This window comes from Barbus barbus (assembly GCF_936440315.1).
Source record: "Barbus barbus genome assembly, chromosome: 25".
NCBI lineage: Eukaryota > Metazoa > Chordata > Actinopteri > Cypriniformes > Cyprinidae > Barbus > Barbus barbus.
This window is the reverse complement of record NC_136753.1, coordinates 11,860,335-11,886,060: the sequence shown is the minus strand read 5'-3', so window position 1 is coordinate 11,886,060 and position 25,726 is coordinate 11,860,335. Positions and strand designations below refer to the sequence as shown.

General features: G+C 36.4%; 1 protein-coding gene across 1 annotated transcript in view; it reads right to left on the bottom strand.

Annotated features, from left to right (window-relative positions):
* LOC306844463 (regulatory-associated protein of mTOR) overlaps positions 1-25,726 on the bottom strand; it is a 285,322-nt gene that overhangs the window by 139,571 nt on the left and 120,025 nt on the right. Inside the window, exons 5-6 of the mRNA XM_079376622.1 lie at positions 14,816-14,974; positions 13,010-13,156 (exon numbers count right to left, since the gene is read on the bottom strand). Coding sequence (XP_079232748.1) covers positions 13,010-13,156; positions 14,816-14,974 — 306 coding nt within the window. The remainder of the gene's footprint in view (positions 1-13,009; positions 13,157-14,815; positions 14,975-25,726) is intronic.

Genomic DNA, 25,726 nt, shown 5'->3' with positions numbered 1-25,726 from the left:
GCAACAACATGTTTATTAGATACTGTACCCACTAAACTACTGAAAGAGTTGTTACCTGTAGCAGAAGAACTGCTTCTCAATATTATTAATTCATCATTATCTTTAGGTCAGGTCCCAAAACCATTCAAGCTGGCGGTTATTAAGCCTCTTATTAAGAAACCACAACTAGATCCTAGCGAACTGGCAAATTACAGACCCATTTCAAATCTTCCGTTTATGTCTAATATTTTAGAAAAAGTTGTGTCTGCTCAATTGTGCTCCTTCTTGCAAAAAAAATTATCTCTATGAAGAATTTCAGTCAGGTTTCAGGCCTCACTATAGGACAGAAACTGCACTTGTTAAAATTTCAAATGACTTGCTTTTTGAGTCAGACCAAGGCTACGTAGTGCTACGTTCGACACTATAGATCATGACATACTCATAGATCGATTACAAAACTATACGGGTATTCAAGGGCAGGTTTTAAGATGGTTTAGATCAGTGTTTCTCAACTGGAGGGTTCTGAGTCCCTTTTGAGTGCGCGGCCAAAGAAATGACATCAACAACAAAAAATTTAATTTTAAATGTTTTTCTGATGCAATACTTTTATTTTAAAAGAGGTGCATGAAAGCTGTTGACAATTCTGTCAGATGCAGTTTAAGTAAAGAGTGGCTGAGAAAAACGCGCTGTCCTGATTCAGTATCTGCGGTCAGATGGGATGTTGACAGGTTTAATGTCGTTTAGTGTCCTTATTCTATCATTATTTTCGTAACTTATGAAATAAAAAGTCTCTAACCTCAGAAAAGCGAACTATCCTGTCCTGCCAGATGTGAAGGACAGGATAGTTTGCTTTTCTTTTTCAGGGGTTCTCAAAGTCTACATTCAAAGGTCCAAATCTGAATTTTCATCAGTGTCAAAGATCCGGACAATTGGTTATTACAAAACTTGTTTTTAATAAGAACCGAACTACAGAAAATACAGAAAATATCCAAACCCAAAAGTAATAGAAACAATTTAATTGATGTTCAACAAATAAAAAACAGATATAACACAGATTATATAAACACATGATAAAGCTTGGCTTATTGAATATTAGACCCCGTCTAATATTCACTTTTTATAAATGATATGATCACTGATCATAAACTAGATGTGCTTTGTTTGACAGAAACCTGGCTAAAAACGGGTGATTACATTACTTTAAACGAGTGAACCCCCCACGATTACTGTTACAAACATGAACCGCGTCCAACACCTATAAATTGTAGGTGTTGCTACAATTTATAGCAATATTTTCAGTATTTCTCAGAGGTCGGGTTTCAAGTATAATTCGTTCGAAGTAATGGTGCTTCATGTAACGTTATCCAAAGAAACAAGTGTTTATGATAACTCCCCTGTGACGTTTGTACTGGCTACTGTATACAGGCCACCAGGGCACCATACAGACTTTATTAAAGAATTTACTGATTTTCTATCTGAGTTAGTGCTGGCTGCAGATAAAGTAATTGTAAAAACACTAACTGTTGGTGATTTTAATATCCATGTTGATAATGAAAAAGATTAGTTGGGATCAGCATTTATAGATATTCTAAACTCTATTGGTGTTATACAACATGTGTCAAGACCTACTCATTGTCGAAATCATACTGATTTAATACTGTCACATGGAATCGATGTCAGTGGCATTTAAATTTTGCAGCAGAGCGATATCTCAGATCATTATCTAGTTTTGTGTATATTCCATATAGCTAAAGCTGTAAAGCCAACTCCATGTTACAAATATGGTAGAACCATCACTTCTACCACAAAAGACTGCTTTATAAATAATCTTCCTGCCTTATCTCTGTTCCTCAGCATATCCAATAGCTCAGAACAACTTGATGATGTAACAGAAACTATGGACTCTCTTTTCTAGCACCTTAGATACGGTTGCTCCTTTATGCTTAAGGAAAATTAAGGAAAAGAGTCCAACACCGTGGTATAATGAGTACACACGTCACCTAAAGAGAGCAGCCCGGAAAATGGAGTGCAGCTGGAGAAAAACTAAATTAGAGGTATTTCGTATTGCTTGGCAGGAAAATACTCTCTCCTACAGGAAAGCCTTAAAAACTGCTAGATCTGCTTACTTTACGTCTCTTTTAGAAGAAAACAAACACAACCCCAAGTATTTATTCAATACAGTGGCTAAATTAACAAAAAATATAACATCAGCAGGTGCAGACATTACCCAGCAGTACAGTAGTAATGACTTTAGGAACTACTTTACTTCCAAGATCGAAACTATTAGAGATAAAATTGTAACCATGCTGCTGTCATCCACAGTATCGCATCAGATAGTACACTATAGATCCCCTGAGGAACAATTCCACTCATTCTCTTCCACTGGAAATGAAGAATTGTATAAACCAACCACCTGTATGTTAGACCCTGTTCCATCTAAGCTCCTAAAAGAGGTGCTTCCAGAAGTAAAAGATCATCTTCTGAATATTATTATATCATCATTGTCATTAGGATATGTCCCAAATACCTTTCACAAACTGGCTGTTATTAAGCCTCTCATTAAAAAAACACAACTTGACCCCAAAGAATTAATTAATTACAGACCGATCTCGAACTACGTTCCTTCTTAGAGAAAAACGATATATGGGAGGATTTCCAGTCAGGTTTTTAGACCATATCATAGTACTGAGACTGCTCTCATTAGAGTTACAATTGACCTGCGTTTATCATCTGATCGTGGTTGTATCTCTCTATTAGTGCTACTGGATCTTAGCGCCGCATTTGACACTATCGACCACAGCATTCTTTTAAATAGACTAGAAAATTATGTTGACATTAGAGGAAGTGCACTGGCATGGTTCAAATCATACTTATCTGACCGCCATCAATTCGTGGCAGTAAATGAAGAGGTATCATACCAATCACAAGTGCAGGATGGAGTACCTCAAGGCTCAGTACTTGGACCTTACTTTTCACGCTTTACATGTTACCCTTGGGAGATATCATTAGGAAACAAGGTGTTAGCTTTCACTGTTATGCTGATGATACTCAGCTCTATATCTCTTCGCAACCCGATGAAACTTACCAATTTGCAAAACTAATGGAATGTATAGTTGATATCAAAAACTGGATGACTAGCAATTTCTTACTGTTAAATTCTGAAAAAACACAGGTGTTAATTATTGGACCAAAAACTTTTGCATATAATAGCCTAGATCACTATCTAATACTTGATGGCTGCTCTGTAAATTCTTCGTCATCAGCTAGGAACCTAGGTGTACTTTTTGATAGCAATCTTTCCTTCGAAAAACATGTTTCTAGCATTTGTAAAACTGCATTTTTCCATCTTAAAAATATATCTAAATTACGACCTATGCTCTCAATGTCTACTGTAGAAATATTAATTCGGTAACACTTTATAATAACGTCCAGTTATAAGTAATTTATAAGTGATTAGTTAATGATTAACTAATCGTTTACAAAACATTCATAAGCAATTAATAAGTGATATGCTAACAATTTGTGTATGTTTTGTTAATTCATTTAAAAGTAATTTACAAGTAATTAGCTAATGATGAACTAATCATTTACAAAACATGACTATGCATTCATAGATGATTAATAATTGATATGTTAATATTTTTATCTATGTTTTGTAGAATAAGTTTTGAATCATTTACAAGTGATTAGATGATGATGAACTAATCATTTACAAAACATAACTATACATTCACAAATGATTAAGTATATGCTAACAATTTATAAATCTGTCATAAGTTATCTTTAAATATAGCATCATGAAATAATCAAACAGATCCTTAATGGTTAATAGTTAATATATTATTAATCACTTATAGATCATTGAAATGTCAACATTGTACTATTATCTCAATAAACATTATAAATCATTTACAAAGCTTTCTGCATCCCCTAATCTAAAGTGTAAACTAATCATCAGTTGTAAATGTTTTACAAACTTTATGGTTTCCAGTCGTGTGTGCGTAAATATATATATATATATATATTCACAAACAAACTGTAACCTGGAAGGTTTGTAAAACATTTACAACTGATGAGTAGTTTACACTGGCAAATAAATATATATATTGCGCCATTGACTTTAGTAATCCATGTTCTTAGTCTGCTTGTCTTCAGCAAACTGTTTGCGGGCTTTCTTGTGCATCCTCTTTAGAAGAGGCTTCCTTCTGGGACGACAGCCATGCAGACCAATTTGATGCAGGGTGCGGCGTATGGTCTGAGCACCGACAGGCTGACCCCCACCCCTTCAACCTCTGCAGCAATGCTGGCAGCACTCATACGTCTATTTCCCAAACACAACCTCTGGATATGATGCTGAGCACGTGCACTCAACTTCTTTGGTCGGCCATGGCGAGGTCTGTTCTGAGTGGAACCTGTCCTGTTAAACCGCTGTATGGTCTTAGCCACCGTGCTGCAGCTCAGTTTCAGGGTCTTGACAATCTTCTTATAGCCTACACCATCTTTATGTAGAGCAACAATTCTTTTTTTCAGATCCTCAGAGAGTTCTTTGCCATGAGGTGCCATGTTGAACTTCCAGTGACCAGTATGAGAGAGTGAGAGCCATAACACCAAATTTAACACACCTGCTCCCCATTCACACCTGAGACCTTGTAACATTAACGAGTCACATGACACCGGGGAAAATGGCTAATTGGGCCCAATTTGGACATTTTCACTTAGGGGTGTACTCACTTTTGTGGTCAGCAGTTTAGACATTAATGGCTGTGTGTTGAATTATTTCGAGGGGACAGCACATTTACACTGTTACAAGCTGTACAAGCATGTACAAGCTGTACACTCACTACTTTACATTGTAGCAAAGCGTCATTTCTTCAGTGTTGTCTCATGAAAAGATATAATAAAATATTTACAAAAATGTGAGGGGTGTACTCACTGTGAGATATTGTATATACACTCACCGGCCACTTTATTAGGTACACCTGTTCAATTGTTTGGTAACACAAATTGCTAATCAGCCAATGACATGGCAGCAACTCAATGCATTTAGGCATCTAGATATGGTGAAGATGACTTGCTGAAGTTCAAACCGAGCATCAGAATGGGGAAGAAAGGGGATTTAAGTGACTTTGAACGTGGAATGCTTGTTGGTGCCAGACGGACTGGTCTGAGTATTTCAAAAACTGCTGATCTACTGGATTTTCACGCACAACCATCTCTAGGGTTTACAGAGAATGGTCCGAAAAAGAGAATATCCAGTGAGCGGCAGTTGTGTGGACGAAAATGCCTTGTTGAGGTCAGAGGAGAATAGGCAGACTGGTTAGAGATGATAGAAAGGCAACAGTAACTCAAATAACCACTCGTTACAACCAAGGTATGCAGAATACCATCTCTGAACGCACAACACGTCAAACCCTGAAGCAGATGTTGGACAAAATTGGACAACAGAAGTTTGGAAAAACGTTACCTGGTCTGATTAGTCTCGATTTCTGCTGCGACATTCAGATGGTAGGGTCAGAATTTGGCATAAAGAACATGAAAGCATAGATCCATCCTGCCTTGTCTCAACGGTTCAGGCTGCTGGTGGTGGGATTTAAACCAATGGGTTCCTGTCAATCCCATCTTCTGATGGCTACTTCCAGCAGGATAATGCAACATGTCACAAAGCTCAAATCATCTCAGACTGGTTTCTTGAACATGACAATGAGTTCACTTTACTCAAATGGCCTCCACAGTCACCAGTTCTCAATCCAATAGAGCACCTTTGGGATGTGGTGGAACAGGAGATTCAGCCGACAACTCTGCAGCAACTGCGTGACACTATTGTAACCCCCTAGAGTTTTAAATTTCAATTTTAGCCTTCAATACCGAGCTGGAAAGAAAAATCAAGATGCTGATGGTCTGTCCCGGCGACCACACCCTCAGCGCGACATTGTTTTCAGTTCTAAAACTGAGGACGATCGTATTTATCAATTCATTTCTCAGTTCATGAAAGAAGAAAATGCAAATTCATTCCCAAATGCGGCGGTGAAAGCCATTTGCCAGAAACATAAATTGCATGAGCTTGTGGCAGAAGAAGAGCAAGATTATTTACCTGCTACTTTGCAATGTTTGGCCATGAATGCTGATGCTATTCCAGCAGAGTTTGTGCAGGCGAATCTACTCCCTGGGTCGAGCACTCTCCCCAGAATGTCATCGCAAGAGTGGATAGCAGAACAGTCACGGGACCCCACAATAAGTAGAGTGACTGAACTTTTGAATATGGGAAAACGACTCTCCTATCGTGTCAGACGTCATGAAACCAGAGAAGTTCAACTGATGCTCAGAGTAAGGGATCAGTTCACATTCATAGCTGGAGTCTTATACAGGAAGCGTATGAACCAAGAGAAGTCTTTCAACTTGCAAAGGAACCAGGAGGACTTTTGGACATTTTCTTTTTTTCTTCTTCTCTTTCTTTCCTTCCTCGGACCTGTTATGCACAATGGGATTTTTTTCCCATTTCAGCAGTGTTGTGTTGGGACAATACAGCAAAATACTAATTTGTTTTTTTGTTATATGTGCAATAAATGTGCTGGCTGTTAGCTGCTTCATACCAAATTTAATTTTTATCCTCCCAAGAGTCGAACCTAGCCCTCTATCTATTCAAAGTGACATAACACAGTGTTATACTGACAACTTTTGCCGTGTTACACTATTATGTCAATATGGACCAAAATCTCTGAGGAATGTTTCCAATACCTTGTTGAATCTATGCCACGAAGAATTAAGGCAGTTCTGAAGGCAAAAGGGGGTCCAACCCAGTACTAGCAAGGTGTACCTAATAAAGTGGGCAGTGAGTAAAGTGGGACTTGGCTTTCTGCAGATCAGTCAAGTTCTTCCACATTGACTCAATCAATCATTTCTTTTTGAACCTTGCCTTATACACAGAGACATTGACATGTTAGAACAGAAAAGAGTCCTGTCCAAACTATTGCTATAAAATTAGAAGCAAACAATTCCCTAGAATATCATTATATGCTTAAAAATTAAGATTTGTACTCATGGAAATTACCAAAGTAGTCAAACCTGTTCATTAGATGGGGGTGACCCAATACTTTTGGCAATATAGTGTATATATAGTGTATATACTCAGTGTTCCCTCATCTGTCAGCCTACTGAACTCCAATCTCAGGCGCTGAACACTACATCGAAGATGGACCACCTAATGGTTAAAAAAAAACAAAAAAAAACTGCACTGTTCAATAACCTGTCTGCACTCCTCACTAACATTGTTCTTATTATTCCCTCTATTATTTTGCACATTTCTCTGATTTTTGCACATTCCCTTGCACATTTCTACCTCCGGATGCCGTTAAGGTCATTGGCCATATATAAACATATTCTATTTACATACCTCACTGTATAATGCACCTTCTGTTTATACTTCCTTGCAACCTAAGTTGTATGTACAGTCATTTGCACTGAGCTAGTCTCTTCCCCTCCACCTCATAGCTTGCACTCTATGTCATAAAACTTAATGTATATACACATATTTTTTATATTTATTTATATACTTGGTTATTTGCACTTCTGGTTAGATGCTAACTGCATTTCATTGGCTCTGTACTTGTACTCTGCACAGTGACAATAAAGTTTAATCTAATCTAATATATATAATATATATATATATATATATAAAAGTGGGTCGCGGCTTGATGACCATGGGAAAACGTGGGTCCCAAGACCAAACCAGTTGAGAACCACTGGTTTAGATCCTACCTGTCCGATCGCTACCACTTTGTTTATTTAAATGGGGAGTCATCTCAGTTATCACCAGTAAAGTATGGAGTGCCACAGGGATCTGTCCTAGGTCCTCTGCTATTTTCAATATACATGTTGCCCCTTGGTAATATTATTAGAAAATACGGGATTAGTTTTCATTGTTTTGCTGATGATACTCAACTATATATCAATCTCAACAAGATCAGATGAAACTTCTAAACTACCTAAGCTAACAGAGTGTTAAAAAAGTAAAAGATTGGATGACAAATAGTTTTCTCCTATTAAATTAGGATAAGACAGAGATATTACTTAATGGAACAAAAATGGGAAACAGAATCTCTTGGATTACAATTTGCAACTAGACGGATATACTGTTACTTCCTCTACAGTTAAAAATCTGGGTGTTATATTAGACAGCAACTTGTCCTTTGAAAATCATATTTCCCATGCTACAAAAACAGCATTCTTCCATCTTAGAAACATTGCCAATCTTCGAAACATATTACCTGTTTCTGATGCAGAAAAGCTAGTTCACACATTCATGACCTCTAGACTGGACTATTGTAATGCACTGCTAGGTGGTTGTCCTGCATCTTCAATAAACAAGCTACAAATAGTCCAAAATGCAGTGGCTAGAGTCCTTACCAGGTCAAGAAAATATGATCATATTACCCCAATTTTACGGTCTCTGCACTGGCTACCTATTGAGTTCCGTATCAGTTACAAAATATTATTACTTGCCTACAAGCAGATCTGGGTAGTTACTAATTACATGTAATCTGGATTACGTAATCAGATTCCAAAAATTAAGTACTAGTAATTAGAGTAAGTTACATTTTAAAATACTTGTAATCAGACTACAGTTACTTTTTTATTGATTACATCATTACATATTATTCATACAATAGCAATAAATTATTCATAATTTATTGATTCTCTCTAATTCCTCTTTTTTTATCTTTTAAATGTTCCTCTCTAAAAGAGTGCACCACTTATATACACTCAGAAAGTCCAGTTTTGTGGACATTCACACAGAGAACAGTCTTTAGTCAGGTGCAACACAGCATTTGACCAAAGGATTTACAAAAATCATTTCAGGTTAAATAAAATATTTCTTCTTTTTTAGTAAGTGAATTATTTTGATTGTTATTTTTACAATTATTTTAATTTTACGATTTTTTACATCATTAAGGTTACAAGATTATCCTGTTTAAATCAAGGTGATAAACGAGTTAGGTCAAAAGTAATCTAAAAAGTAATCTAAAAGTAATCTGATTATATTACCTAAAATGTGTAATGTAATTGATTACGTTACTGACTACAATTTTTGTTATGTAATCTGGAATCAGTAACGGATTACAATTTAAGAAAGTAATCTACCCAGCTCTGCCTACAAGGCCCTTAATGGTTTAGCTCCTGTGTTAAACTAGTCTTCTATATCACTACAATCCATCAGGCTCCCTAAGGTCACAAAACTCTGGACTTTTGGTTAGGGATGCCCCGATACTGAGCTCCTGTACTCGTACTAATACTTGTTAAAATGCCCCGATACCACACAGCATGTGATAAGTGCCATATTCAGACAAAGAAATACAGACAACAGAAAGCAGAATGGAGTTATTAGAGATTAAGGATGTTTACAAAGTTTATGCATGCAATGAAATTAATGTTAAACATTCAGTATTGACGCCTGTATAGCTGATGTGCGTGATGGGCTAAGCAAAGCATGCTGAGTGGATTGAGCGTGCAGTGGCGCAGATGCGCAAGCTCGTCGAGTGAATATCCCTTTCTCACAGACATCACTGGATAGTTTGAAGTTCGGTCGGATATGTCAAAAACAAGTAAGTAAAACAATACACGAGTTACTTAACTGTAGGGAGGGAGGGAGGGAGGGAGAGAGAGAGTGTGCGCGCACTTCTGTTGTGTGATCTTTATTGATGTTCGCTCACGCATCATTTGTCTTAACTAAATCGTAAATACAAGACAATTTATAGGGGTATTCACTATAAACCATCATTTATTTTCAACCTTAAGCACACACGACATTCTGGCGAAAGTGTAACTAACAGCCTATGCGCTATGTTTTTGTGGGATTGCGTACACGCAGTGTAAAGTGTCTAGTGCACATAGAGGAGAGTGTTACTACAGGTGGTTTGTACAGGCCCACTCACCTGTGTGTAGCACACTATAACCAGTGGTTCCCTGCATTATTACAGCAAAACGCGTAATTACAGTACTGAGCCGCTGCAATGGAGCAGCTCTAATGCTATTAAAGTAAGGATGATGTACCATAGAGCAAAAAAATTAACAGTGAAAGTAACAAAAACTTGTCAAATACATTTTAATGGGCAAAATTAAGTGTGAAAATAACCAAAGATATTATACAGTCAAATCAAAATAAAGTAAACTGTGACATATTATAACCAAAAATTCTTCATACAGTGGACTACCAGTAAAATTGATACAAAATTTGGGACAAAAAATTATTCAGACCGAGTCTGGTAAAAAAACTGAAGTTCAGGTTTGCATGAACCTGGTTTACAGCATGCCCAGGAGACTACAGGCTGTCATTAAGGCTAAAGGTGGCCCGACAGAGTATTGATAGTTGTGTAAATATTGTCATACTAACAGCTGTCTGAATAATTTTTGGTTGATTGTAATCCATTAAGTACCTTTCTATCAAAGTTATCTGACATTATCAAGCTGAATTTGTTCAGACACAGTTTTACTCTGAGTTCTTGTCATATTTTATTACCATTTTCTAAACTATAGCTAATAAACCATGATAATGTGAGAAACTTTAAAGGTGTTTGAATAAATTTTGGTTTGACTGTATTTATTTGATAAATGAAGTTAACCAATTAACATTATACATACTCTTTTGGTTTCTGTACCCAATATTTAAAAAAATGTACAAATGCAATGAAAATATCAGTATCGGTACTCGGTATCGGCAAGTACCAAAAATAAAAGTATCGGTATCGGGCGAGTACTGGAAAAGTGGTATCGGTGCATCCCTACTTTTGGTAGTACCTAGGATAGCAAAGTCCATTAAAGCAGGTAGGGCTTTTTCGCATTTGGCTCCCAAACTATGGAATATCCTTCCTGATAACGTTCGGGGTTCAAATCTAGATTAAAGACACATCTCTTTAACCAAGCATTCATATAATGCATCTCATAATCTTGTACTGCAGTTATATCTGATCAAATGTACATTATTATTCTTTAGCTTGGGTTGAACAAATAATTTTTGCTTGGTTGGAACAGCAGCTACGCTAATTATGTCTCTATTTGTTTCTCTGTTTCTGCCACAGGATGTCAGGGATTACACAAGTTTCAGTCTGGATCCAACCCTTAAAAGATCTGAGATGACCGAACACCTGAGAAGAGATGATGCCAAGCCCTCAGAGGACCTCAGATGAGGCCAACCCTGAAACAACACATAAAACTACCAAATTTTGCCATAAGTTTGATTGCAACATATAATCATTACTGTTAATAGTGTTCATCGTCTGTTTGATTATGTCATTAACTGATTTTTACCGTACAATTCTGCCATATGTACATCTTGACAGTCACCACTGATAAGCTACTACTAAATATATTGTAGAAACGTAATTTCCTGTAAAGCTGCTTTGAAACGATTTGTATCGTGAAAAGTGCTATACAAATAAACTTAAACTGAACTGAATTGAACTGAATAACAACAAAAAATTCAGCCTCTTATAACTGTTTACTTGACATAATCTCGAACTTGCCTATAAATAATTTAATGTATTGCAGTGATTTAAAATACTGAGAGACAAACTACTGCTGAAAGGAGGAGTAAAAGTCGTGGCCTAATGGAAGTCATGGCCTAATGGTTAGAGAGTTGGACTCGTAATCCAAAGGTTGCAGGTTCGAGTCTCGGGCCGGCAGGGATTGTAGGTGGGGGGAGTGAATGTCCAGCGCTCTCTCCACCCTCAATACCAGCAAGGCACCGAACCCCCAACTGCTCCCCGGGCGCCGCAGCATAAATGGCTGCCCACTGCTCCGGGTGTGTGTTCACGGTCTGTGTGTGTTCACTGCTGTGTGTGTGCACGATGGATGGGTTAAATGCAGAGCACAAATTCCGAGTATGGGTCACCATACTTGGCCTTATGTCACTTCACTTCACTAAAAACAGGAAAAGAGAAAGAAGAGGGACAATCCCTAGCTAACCTAAAAATCCTATCAAATATTCATTCTGAAAAGAGAAAAGAGAGGGAATTGGAGAAAAACAATCTAAACATTCCTGAGCAGACAACAGTGGTTTTTTTTTAATTTTATTTATGACAGGCTTCATTCTCTCTAACCATGCAGAGAGAGATGCTCAGATCATGCTCATAGAATGCTGTACTCAAACCAAAAGGCATTTTCTTTGTGGTTTTCTGCTAATGGTGTCCAGCTATGAGTGAACCTGTATCCTGTTTTGCTCTCTATGTGAATGACCTTTCTTCCTCTGATTTTGCATGTAATCAGTATATTTGGGAATTCTGCAATCAACTCATAAACAACATGCCAACTACATGTCTGTCTGTGGATGAGTGAGTTCAATGAAAACCTCTGAGTGTTCTATTGCTTTTTGCTATTCTGAGAGTACTAGGGATTGAGCTTGATTGACAGGTCTGAGAAGTGAAGGAAATTGTACATTTCTGATGTAATTTTTCAAAAACATTGTACAACTATTACAGGAATAGTTCACCCAAAAAGGAATCTCCCCCTCCATTCCAAACCGTCTTCTTTCTTCCATGGTACACAAAAGTAGATGTTTAACAAAATGCCCAAGCTGTTTTTTTTTTTTCCCATTTAATCAAAACAGATAGTGATACACAGAATAAACATCACTTTTCCTGTGTGTCTTGCAACATATTATTATGTGCCACATTTCAATAAGAACATAAACTGTGGTATATTACTCGCATAAAACTTCAGAAGACTTGGACCGTAGTACACAAATTGTATGAACTACTTTTATGGTACTGAAAAGAGATTTATTAGATTTTTTTTTTTTTGTCTTTTTGCCATTTTTTGAGCTTGAGAGACAGAATCACCAGCCATTCCCATTTAAAGGGGTCTTGAACTGAGGAAGCAAAATTGCCTTGATCTTTTGACATATAAGAGGTCATTGTACAAAAACATCCTGTAAGTTTCAGAACTCAAAACTTTCTCATTAGTCTAAAAAAAAGCCAGTTCTATCAAACCTCTATTATATAGTGTGTGTGTGTGTGTGTGCATGTGTAATATCACACACCTCCAGCTCCTGCTCCCTCTGCAATGCAAACTGTTTGAATGACTTGACAATGATCCCTGCATTCGAGCAGTCATACACGAAGATGGAGGGACTTCCCATCCATGTCTGTAGGTCGTAGATGGAGAGTGGGATGTACTGTGTGTAGTTCTGAAAGAGAGAGAGGAAGAAAGATATTCTTTCTGACCTGTGGCGATTCAAGCTTGTATGGCGCTCTGAGCGAACTACCCCATCTGTCACCCCTAAATAAGTTTTGCTTGTATACCTGTGACCCTGGACCACAAAACCAGTCATAAGTCGCACTGGTATATTTGTAACAACAGCCAAAAATACATTGTATGGGTCAAAATTATCGATCATTTCTGGCTGACACGGAGATATCTTTGATTCTAAATTTGATAGCAAGCCATCAAATAAAACCTCTTTTAAAACCTCTGTTTTCTTGAAAAACAAATAATATTAATTTTGTAACCAAATATATCTGCATGTGCTTGTGCATGTGCAATAATGGCACGTGTGCCTGGTTGTCGACCCCTGATATATACAGTGCATAGCCTATATAATAAATTCAAGTAAATAATTAAAAAACAGCACAACTGTACTGCAAAAACATTAATAAAGTGAATGATATTACGTTTGTTTAAAAAAAAAACCCATTATATTACAAAATCACATTTTATTGACTGGTTATGTAAGCTAGTCGGTCAGACAAAGGAATGATAATTACACAGCACAAGTGCTATATAAGCAAGATGAGTTATAGCTGCATAGATACCATTTATCTTTTCACATTTTGTCTCCTCTTTTTTTTTTCCTAATTTGGACTCCTGATGGCTTATCTTCCAACTCTCCCTGATTAAGTCACCTTAGTGAAACTGACTTGAAATAAAAAAATGTAATGAAATAAAGTGAATAACGTAAAAAAAGAAAAGTGTCATTGTGGCATTAAATTTCGATCTGCCCATGCTGCATATGTTTTTTTTTTTTTTTTTTTTTTTTAACAGCGGTCCACATTATAACCAATCACAAACGATTATGTTTGAGCTTATGAATGCAGTGGCCAATCAGAGGTGTTCAGATGAGTCATTGCTGAAACACCTGTTTTGTTCAATTTATTTCAGTGTAGACAGCTTCAGTGATTATAACGTGAGTTTTTTTGAGAGTGCTTAAAAGAGCACTAGACTTAAGTCATTGATAATGTTCTATATGATAATGTAAATGTTCTTTGTTCGATTTCTGTATATAATTTATTCGCTGTTAGAATAACAACAAAATTAAAGCATAACTTGCTTTTTATTAAATTGTGATCAGCTTTAATACAAATTCAGCAGTATTAAAAATATTTTATGACACGACACCCGTATTTGCTACTTGCAGACTTGTTAGTAACGTGTGTAGTTATAGGCTAAACATAAGTCTACTGGGTGCACACACAGAGTCCCGACCAGGTTAATTGACCCAAACGGTGACATGATATAGAAAAAAAAAGATCACATATTCTGCTTTTTTTCTTCTTTTTTCTTTTTTTTTTTTTTTTGTGCAGGCACCCCGTTCCGCCCCTGGCAAGATGTCGTTCTGAGCGGTTGCCCATGTCGCCCATACCTAAATCTGCTAAATCATGTTTTTGACAACTCAACAACTCAGTTCATGCCCAAAACTAACTAATTAAATTAAGTTTAATTTAAGAACATAAGGAGAGTACAAGAGTAAACAAACTACTGTGGGTAACTGCTGTGCAGAGAGATTGAAATAAGTTTACTATTCAGCACTGCTCACTAAACCCATTTTTCCTGGTTCTTTTTACCTTACCTTGTTGAAGACCCAGATCTCTCCATTGACAGTGGGTCGAGGCACTCCATGGCCATTATAATGAAAGAGAACACGCTCCTCTTTGGCATTTCTCCGCAGTGAAGTACACAATTTCTTCACCTCATCAACTGTAGGATCCAAACTCTGCTTATAGCGGGCCTGGAAGAGAGAGGATATTAAATAACAATGACATCCAGTAAAAACATTATTAAAGGAATATGTCAGTGCAGCTCTCAAAATATCTGAGAACTCCAGATATAATATAAAAATGAGCATTAAAAAAAGATCGAAAGTCATCAACCCTTACAAATTAATCTACTTTAAAATAAACAGTACAGAAAATCTGCTATTTTCTGACCATTTTCAAGATTAACTGTATTGATAAATGTGCACACTTGGCTGAAGAATAAAAAAAATAGAGACTGTTCTAAAATCTAAATTTTTTTTTTTACGTTTTAATAAATATGTATTTTTTTTATTTCTGTTAAATGGACAGTGAGCAGTAGAGTTCTTGTTTGTGAGCTGTATGCACTGCTACAGTCGCTTTCCACAACCAATAAATAAAATACTTCAGTACCTGATTACCAAATCCACGCATGAATAAAATTACATTTTTGATCAGTGATTCCAATACACCCCAGCTGTGAGTTACTTGAACTGGCGGGAGCAAAATTGGCCATGGCAAAAACTGGTGTACACTAGGGGGGTGTAAAGGTACACAAACATGAAGGTTCGGTATGTACCTCGGTTTTGAGGTCACGGTTTGGTATGGTTTCGGTACAGCAGAGGAGGGAAAACTAAACATTTTTTTTAATTTTATTTTTTAACAGTGGTGTACTGAACAGACTGCTCTTTCTTTTCTTAGGAATAAAAATCTATCCCAGTTTATGCTCTAAACTGTAGGGAGCCTTTTTACATTACTATAATGTTACAATTAACAACAAAGCCCAAACTTAAATTTAATAACTATTTATTTTTAAATATAATAACCAACACTCAAATAAAAAATAAAAACATGTATGCAAACATGTAAATGGCACATAATGCAGTTTAAATTAACTTCTAAATTACAAAATTTCTAGTTTATATGTTGTTGAAACATTCATTTACACATTGGCTTCATTTACACATAACTTGTTTCATTACAGATTTATTTACACATAAAATAATAAGACACCTTTAACAGGTAAACTCAAATATAATGAGTATACGAAATGCTCTCTAGACTTCATTTCTCCAGCATACTAAGTGGAGGTGGACATTAATGACTTGCTTGAGGTAAATAAATTGTTATGTGTCAAGCTGTTTTATTGATGTCTTTTCGCGGTTGAAACACTGATTGAGCGATTACATGAGGCATGTGATGTTTATTCATGTTTATTTCATGTTAAATCTAGTAGTAAATAGGAAGGAATGATAATTTATAATTTATTTACTCTCCATTCATGACTGTTTGTGCTACTGCTGCTATGTGTCCGTGTGTGTGTGAACAGTGAGTATGAATAGTAAGAAGAGAAGGGTTTTGGGAATGACTGTAAAAGTAGGACCAAAAAAAAAAGTTAAAACTAGGAAATAGTTTTATAAATACCCAATTAAATATGTGACTATTATTATCTGCACAGACAGATCTATCTAACATTATGTTTATATTACTCTTATTTTTTTATTTTGCCCAAGAACATTTATTTAACATGAAGTTTACACTTCACTAGTGTGGCTCACAATCTCAGAAGGACTACAAACTTTATAACAATGGAATGATACAATAGAGGCGGCAAAAATTGTATGTGCCATGTGTGAGAGAGACAGAATGATGCAGTGTGAAACATGCCTCATTCTTTCACTGTCCTCTCCAGCTGGTGTAAGTAATGTGTATGTGTGTGTGTGTGTGTGTGGTAATTACATAACTCTGAGTGAGAGATGGTGTTTGGGAGAGTGTTAAGGAATTGTGTTTAGAGCTGTTTATATCACAGCCTCATGTCCCGACATACACTACAGGTCAGTGGATGGGTGTGTGTGTGTGTGTGTAGATTTTGCATAGATTGGGGGGACCAGATGCTGCCACAAGAATAGGCAATTGTGAAATCACCATCGATGTTGGGCCAGCAGGAATAGTTAGTTCAGCAGGGGTTGCACTGACTAGACAATCTATCACCATTCAATGCCGTCCTCAAATTAGATAAAAAAAACGGCATTCCATGAGTCTTGACTTTTTTCATTTGTATCACTGATTGCTTGTTTTCCCTGTGTTCCACACAGGCTGCCATCTGTGTGTTGCTAGGAGTCGATCCTGCTTTGGCTCCTTTTGGAATCATTTTCAATGACAGAAAAATATAATATGTTCATATTGTGGCTAAAATGTAAACTAATCTATATAAACTTTTTCGTTATAGAACTGTTGTATAAAAGAAATATCATACAGTACTTTACATCATACCTACATCTTTATTTATGAAAAATACTATAATAAGATTTGAGTATTAAGAATGTAAAATATAGATTAATATAGTTTATGCTACGGGCTACAGCATGCTTTATTCAGATTGGTTGACAAGTTCTAAGGTGTGCAATCATTTTTTAAAGTAGTTGCAGGTAGGCCTTGATCACATTACATGTCCATATCACTTTGCCAAATGAAGTTATTTCAGTTATTTCAAAAGGAACGTATAGCCTATAACAGCAAAGGAACCAAAAACTACAAGACACTGATCAATCCAATAAATATAACAAACAATAGGATAAAATTGATGAACTGATTGACTCCAGGCTTTTGAATAATTAGAAAAAGAATGCATATTTTGCATTGTGGCTGCATTACCAATTTGGTATCAGCCATCAGCCACCGTGCTCTTTAAGATATTGGCATCAGCCATTAAAAAAAAATCATACCAGTTGACCACTACTTGTGTCAGCAGTTCATTGGTGCAATGATCGCAAACAATCATCCATTGTCCAAAGAGAGGTGGTCATAGATCAAATCACTTTGACCATCCAGTAATTAAGGGTGCTGGATAATAACCCTACTTATAGGGATAGTTCACCCAAAAAATACAAATTCTGTCATTAATTAATTACTCTCATGTCGCTCCAAACCCGTAAGACATTCGTTCATCTTCGGAACACAAATTAAGATATTGTTGATGCATTCCGAGAGCTCTCTAACCCTCCTATAGACAGCAAGGATCCTTACAGGATCAAGGCTCAGAAACGTAGCAAGGAGATCCTTAAAATAATCCATGTGGCATCAGTGGTTCAACCGTAATTTTTACGAAGCTACGAGAATACTTTTTGAGCGCAAAGAAAATAAAAATAATGACGTCATTCAACAATTTGTTTCCTCCGCGACACCCTATAGCGCCATTTTAGAGAGTATCACATACATAAACAACGTATACAACGTATGTATGTGGATACATTGTTTACGTTCAGATCAAAGTGTAAACAACGTATTCATACTGTGCTGACACAGAACAGCATACATTGTTTACGTACTGTATGTGATATTCTGCAAAATGGTGCTAGGGTGAGACGATTGCGGAAGAGAAGTCGTTATTTTTGTTTTCTTTGCTTTCTTATTCTCGTAGCTTCATAAAATTACAGTTGAACCACTGATGTCTGATGGATTATTTTAACGATCCCCTTGCTACATTTCTGAGCTTTGATTGTGTAAGGATCTTTGCTGTCTATGGGAGGGTCAGAGAGCTCTCTGAATGCATCAAAAATATCTTAATTTGTGTTCCGAAGATGAACGAAGGTCTGACAGGTTTGGAACGTCATGAGGATGAGTAATTAATGATAGGATTTTCATTTTTGGGTGAACTATCACTTTAAGAGATATAGTGATATGAAACTGATATACAGCTCACGGGTCAGTTACCATGCTCTAATATTATCAGTAAAATATCACTGTAACCTAGGCTTAAGAAATGAGAATAATGTTTTTGTTTATCTAGCCTGAGTCTGGTCCTGTTTTCGGAATCACCTAAAAATCCTGTTGTTTTCTAACAACAAGTATAATTTAATTTCTCTTCTTCACAGTTCTACACTTCTCTGATCGTACACAATATCTCAGAGTAATTTACAAGTTAGACAGCCTTACATAAACCATACATCAGTCTTACATAACTAGAAATGATATATGAGACATGAATTTTGTAAGAATAACTATAAGAAATGATAATCAACACTGAGGCTGTGTTATTTTGATGACAAAGGCAGGATTGAGCTCTTACACAATTCAAAAAGATGCAGAGGTATAGTAAACTCATTTTGAATGACGTCTTCAATGTAAAAAGAATGTACTACAATGTAAAAAGCCTACTTATTTTTTTTTTTTTTTTTTTACAAACAACATGAATTATTCATTCATAAATAATTCTATGGAATAGCTCACACAAAAATGTAAACACCCACTGCTATGATTGTCTAACAGTTTGAAAGCCTGCATCCTTTACAGAAGAATGCTGCTGTTTTAGGTTAAAAATGCATAAATACTCAGTACATATCACACAATCTGTAATAACAGACAAAGCAATAGAGATCACGTAATAAAAACAGTTACTCACACTTGTGTGGTGCAACATTACTGTTGGATCCAATATAGTCGGCACAGCATCGTCTTTTAGTTTCAATCTTTCTAAAAATCTTACGTCAAATTGTGCCTTGTTTATAAATGAATACATGGTAAAATTAAGTGAAAATTAAGGACCAAGTTCTTACTGACGTGGTTTGGTACTTCATTAAAAATAAAGTTCATTAAATAAATGTTATCGTTCGGTTTGTGTAGACCTGCGTTTGCCTCTCGTTATTTACACTACATGCGAATCGGTGGGCGGGGCTAACCAGGCAGTGATGTGAATTGGTGGGCGGAGCTAAACAGGCAGTCATGTAGAAGCAGGTGTTGATCTGTGGAGGCAGAGTTTAGTCACACTATTTCATCATAGAGTGGCACATTCCATAACCTGTCGTTTTTGCAGATTGGTTTCAATATAAGCTGTTTTTAGACTAATGAGAATGTTTTGAGTTCTGAAACTTACAGACTGTTTTTATAGCACAATGAACTCTTATATATCAAACGATCAAGGAAACTTTGATTTCTCAGTTCATGACCCCTTTACCATAATCACATACTCAGTCAAACAGCTTGAACATTAATGTGTGACCCACACACACTCCCATGAAACATATAGCCTTTATGGCACACAGACATAATGCTGTCTAAATCAAGTCATGACACACAACTGTTCATTATGACAAACAGGACTGGAAGAGTGTCCTGTGGCCTTGTGGCAATGTGAGTTTTCATATGCTTCTCTCAGTTTGTAAGAATATAATGATGACACTTAAAGGGTAAGAGAAGAAACAAATTAAAAGCCAAGATAGAAGAAAAGATAAGTCAGAGATTTGTCTTGCTCACTCTTCTGCTATCTGGTTGTAAATGACTCATTTGAACAACTTAACTCAAATCAAGAAAACCATTTTCCCAGAAGGCTTTGGGACTGACCTCTATGGCAATTAGGAGCTGTCTGATAAAGAACAGAGGAATGGGGACCTGCAGAGGGTGTTCGTAAGTATTCTACTGCATCTACTTTAAAGGGATAGTTCATCCAAAAATGAAAATTCTGTCATTAACTACTCACCTTCATGTCATTCCAAACCTGTAAGACCATGGTTCATCTTTGGAACACAAATTAAGATATTTTTGATGAAATCCAAGAGCTTTCTGACCCTGCATAGACAGCAATGCAACTGAAATGTTTCCAGACCCAGAAACATAGTAAGGACATCGGTAAAATAGTCCAGTGGTTCCCAACCACGTTCCTGGAGGCCCCCCAACACTGCACATTTTGCATCTCTCCTTTGTCTGACACACCCATTTCAGGTCTTGGAGTCTCTACTAATGAGCTGATGATCTGAATCAGATGCGTTTGATTAAGGAGACATAGGCCGTTTCTCAATATGCGTACTTGTCTGTACTTGTGTTCTTGTGGACTTGTGAAACGTCATCAGTCGCTGCCAAAGTACTGTTCCAATTCAAAGTTCACATCTAGCCAAGTCCAGTTCAAATCCCCGGATGTGTTCTTGATCCGCCCCTTTTACCGAGGATGCATCGAGAGTCAATTCTGAGTGTGCTACACACAGGTGAGTGGGCTAAACAAACCACCTGTAGTAACGCACTCATCCCACTATATGCACACTAGACACATTCTATGAACACTCCCTGCTACAAAGACTCAATAAAAAAATGTTTACTTGAGCATTGCACTACAAAATAATGTTTACTTGAGCATTGTACTACAAATCTTTTTGCACTATGCGCTGCTTCCCACAAAATCTCTCTTTAATCTGCACAACAATTTAATGTACGAAATATATATACAATTTTTCTTTTTATTTCTATCTTTTTGCACAATTTCATGTACAGTATACATGTAAAGTTCTTGTACAGTCTCAGTTTGTGTATGTCTAGGCAACTAGGTATAGTAGTTATAGTATATGTATAGTCAGATGTTTTTTTTTTTGTTTGTTTTTTTCTCTTATACTTGCATTGTTGTATGTTTATCTTATGTTTAACTAGTATGTAGCACCTGCGAGACACGACATTTCATTCCACTATATGTCCACACATGTAGCAGAATGACAATAAAGCTCAACTTGAACTTGATTGTGGGAACGTTCAAAGATCACGGTGGGGTGAAATGTTGGGCACTTGAGCAGCACTTGGAACAAATCAAATCACTCATTAAAAACACTTCAGCAGGATTGTGACCATGCTGTCTCTCCGTGTAATTGGCTGGATAGTTAGTTCAAGTGTGTGAGAGTGAGTCAGAAGCTGTTAAAACGACAGGTTTGAACCAGATGAGGGTAAGGATTGAGAGACACGTCACCTCCTGTCCTCCTGTCCAAATCTGTGAGGAGTCACAATTCCTCATACACACACACACACACACACACACAGGAGCTGTATCCTTGGCAGCTAAATAATGTGACTGTTTCTGTGACTAAGTGACATTATTATGCAACCGGATGGAGTCCGAAAGCAATCAGTTTGTGTTAGGTGATGAGAGCTAGAGAAATAAAAGACTGATTTAAAAAACACAAACACAAAAACACTACGCTTATCAGATGATTGTGTAATTCCACAGCAGGAAGGATGCTCAACTGAAGAGGATGTGATACGAACATAAGCTTTCCATATCATACAAAATGAAAAAATAAGTAAATAAATAAATTCACATACAGGCACACAGTTGAGTTAAACTAAGAGAGATACTATAAAGAACACTCTGGTAAAGAAAAAGTAACTTCATTTTCCTTGGGACGGTAAAAGTGTCTTGGTAATTGAATATTTAAATATTTAATTTAGATTTAAAAGTGGAAAAAAAAGATAAACATTCATGAAAGAAAAATAGCAAAAACTAAAAAATCAAAACCTAAATTAAATAACAATAATAAAAATTTAAAAAATAAATAAAAACATTAACTATTTAGGTTATGAAGTTAACAATGAAAAAAATTCAGATTAATAAAATTTTTAAAATTTTTCAAAACAAAAATATTTTACTACTAACCCTGTATTGTGTGGCAGTAATGAAGCACACAATGCAGAGAGAATATCCAAAACAATCGACCTTAATGACAAAATCTCAGGAGAAACAGCAAATATACAACGCAACCATGCAATTAAGTACGACATGGAACAATGGACAGAGGAAACAGATAACCAGTGTTAGGCAAGTTAAATGTAATTAAATTACTGATTACTTCTTTTAAAAGTAATCACATTACTGTTCTGATTACTTTATTTCAAAAGTAATTTGTTACATTACATGTTGTGTTACTTTTTTCTGTGGCTACAGCCATGAAATGTACATGAAATCGCAGTATAAACGCTCCCGATAAATATTTGCTATTAAAGCATCAACATTCACAAAACACTTATTTTTAACTGAAGCAAGCATAGGCTCCTGCATACATGGTTTGGCATGGCAGAATGCCAGCAAATAGCGCTGCTTTTATAATCTCTAAAAAGATGACATCTCAGTTCATCTTAATCTCACAAAGCTCTGTTATAACAATGAATATATGCTTAATGAATCATTCACAATGTCTACGATTCATATGTTATAATGAGAGGATTCGTGAGCACGCACATTTCAGCAGAAATCAATATTGCTCAATGTAGCAAGCGTGTTATAGCTAAATAGAATCTCTGCCTACACTTGCGCCTGTTAATAATTTTTTATTTTATATTAGTTCTTGCTTTTGTGCAATAGATGAATAACAATTTATTTGTTTTAGATATTTCTATTTTGCGGGAGTTCCGTGAATAATTTTCACCCACACACACATGAGTGTCCACCCGCCCGCACCAGCACTTGCCCATCTTGTCCTGTGCCGCACTCTGTTGCGTCGGGTTTTGTGGGAGTGGAGGTCTCTAATCCACTGGCACTGGACTTAACAGTGCGTGTGCTACACCCTTTTTACAATTTAGATAATAAAACACTGCATTCTGTCAGCAATGCAACGGGGCACTAACGTATAGAGACTTCGGCTTATACTCTAATTACAGTAAAACAGTCCATGTGAGATCAGTGGCTCAGTGGCTTACGTGACATGAACGTAATCTGCGTATTAAGCGTTGTTTACGCTTAGGGGAAAGCATTCGTATGCGTTGTGATACTCTCTAAAATGGTAGAAGACGTAACTCGGGGGAAAAGAATGGTTGAGTAAATTATGTTACTCAAAAAAAGTATTCTCGTAGCATCACAAAACTGAAGTTGAGCCACTGATGTCACATGGACTGTTTTACCGATGTATTTACTTCGTTTCTGGACCTGGGAACATTTCAGTTGCGTTGCTGTCTATGGAGGGTCTGAAAGCTCTCAGATTTAATCAAAAACATCTTAATTTGTGTTCCGAAAATGAATGAAGGCCTTACGGGTTTGGAACGACATGAGGGTGAGTAATTAATGACAGAATTTTCATTTTGGGGTGAACTAACCCTTTCCTAACCACTGATTTCTAGTTGTGTCCTCTTTTGGAAGCCCAAACAAAGTAGTTTTGCTTTCACAATGAAACACAGCGTCTCCAGGACATGGCGCCGGCGGCAGCAACAATATTACAGCTAGAATAAAATGGCAGATTCTGCGTTATAACTGGCCAGATCACTTGTCAGTCAAACTCCCAACAAAGGGTCGATTGTTTTTTTTTTCATAAATTCTGTGTTGTCTGTTTATTTTTTTTATTTTCTGGATTTATGATTTAATACAAATGTATTATCAGTGGTAATGAAATGAAATGACATTTAAAAAAAAAAATTACTTTAATTTTGGTAAATAAAGAGCTGTGCCTCAAAGATTTACTGTTAGAATCAAAACATGGAACAATTGTGTGATATTTCCTTAAAAACAAAGCTTTAATAATTTTATTATTATTACTATTATTGTTATTATTATTACTTTGAGAACTACATTACACTGTACAATAGTAATGTACTGTAATTCTGTCATTTTTAATTACATTTTTTTCAAATTAAATTGAGCTTTTATTTTAACATTGTTGTGAAAATCTTTTCTTTTTTTTTGCCCTGCTGTAAATTTTGACCGGTTAATGAAAAACAAGCTTATGTGGATTCTACACATTTAAACAATTCAGATTAGTTATCTAGAATTATTTATGGAGCAGATAAAATACATATAATCATTTATTAATCAATGATCATTTTGACTTAACCTTTTCTTTATTTAGCCTAAAGGCTGAAATGTGAGTTTACCTCTTTATGAAACTTTTTCAAAGCTTTATTTGAACATTTACATTAGCTATTGGAACATACTATTAAACTGTTGTCAGTCAAATTGTCATTTAAAATCCGAACATCATTGATAATGTTATTGTTTAAAGGGGGGTACAATGCTGTTTCATGCATTCATAGTTGTTTACACTGTTAAAGAGTTTGATTCTCATGCTAAGCATGGACAGTTTCAAAACACAATTTGGACGTATAACAGAGTATTTCTGTGCCAAAAATCTCACTTCCGGGTTCGTACAAGTTTCGGAGAATTTTTTTCGAACATAGCTCTTGCTGACGTAAACGACGTTGGAACTCCTTATATGGGCATTTCTCCCAGAAGAACGCGCCCGTGCACGCATCAACCAGAGCGAGAGCGAGCCCATCAACGCGCTTCGTTCGGCTGCACTGCACGGGACTCGCTCGGGGAGAATGTCTCTAAAGAAGTGTGTTTTTGGTTGTGAGGGAAAGATAACCTTGTTCAGCTTCCCAAAAGAACCCACTGTTACGTGAACAGTGGATGCAGTTTGTTTTTCGGGGCAGCAACGGAGTTTCTCAAGTGTGTTTGTTGATGAACGTTTTATAAACAAGGCCCAGTTCGACGCTGGATTTGCACATCTTAAATACTGAAAGATGGAGCAGTCCCAGCTATAAAAGATCCCGGGCATGATTCAGAACTGCAGACGGTAAGTGAAACAGCATCAAATGTCTGTGTTTTGTTGGAGATCGGCGCAAGTGCTCATCGCTCTTTAACTCCGCCCACGGCGAACCTCCAGGAGTTTGGCTTTTTTCGGAGAAAATCGTAAAGCTCTATCTTTCTTTTATTAATATGATAAAACTAAAGACTTTTTGGAGATATGAAGGATGCACTACTACTCTATAGATACTCAATATTAACATGAGATTGGGTAAAACTGTGTGCTATGTCCCCTTTAAGTGATTATGCAAACAAAAATAATTTTATTTGTTTGTTGATTTTTAAATATAAAACTTGGTGAAGTGATTTATGTGTCGGTACTTTTTAAACATCCCCAGCACATTTTAACAATACCGTGATAATACTGATAACTGTGATCATTTTGGTCACTATAATCGTGATAAGAAATTTTCATACTTTTACA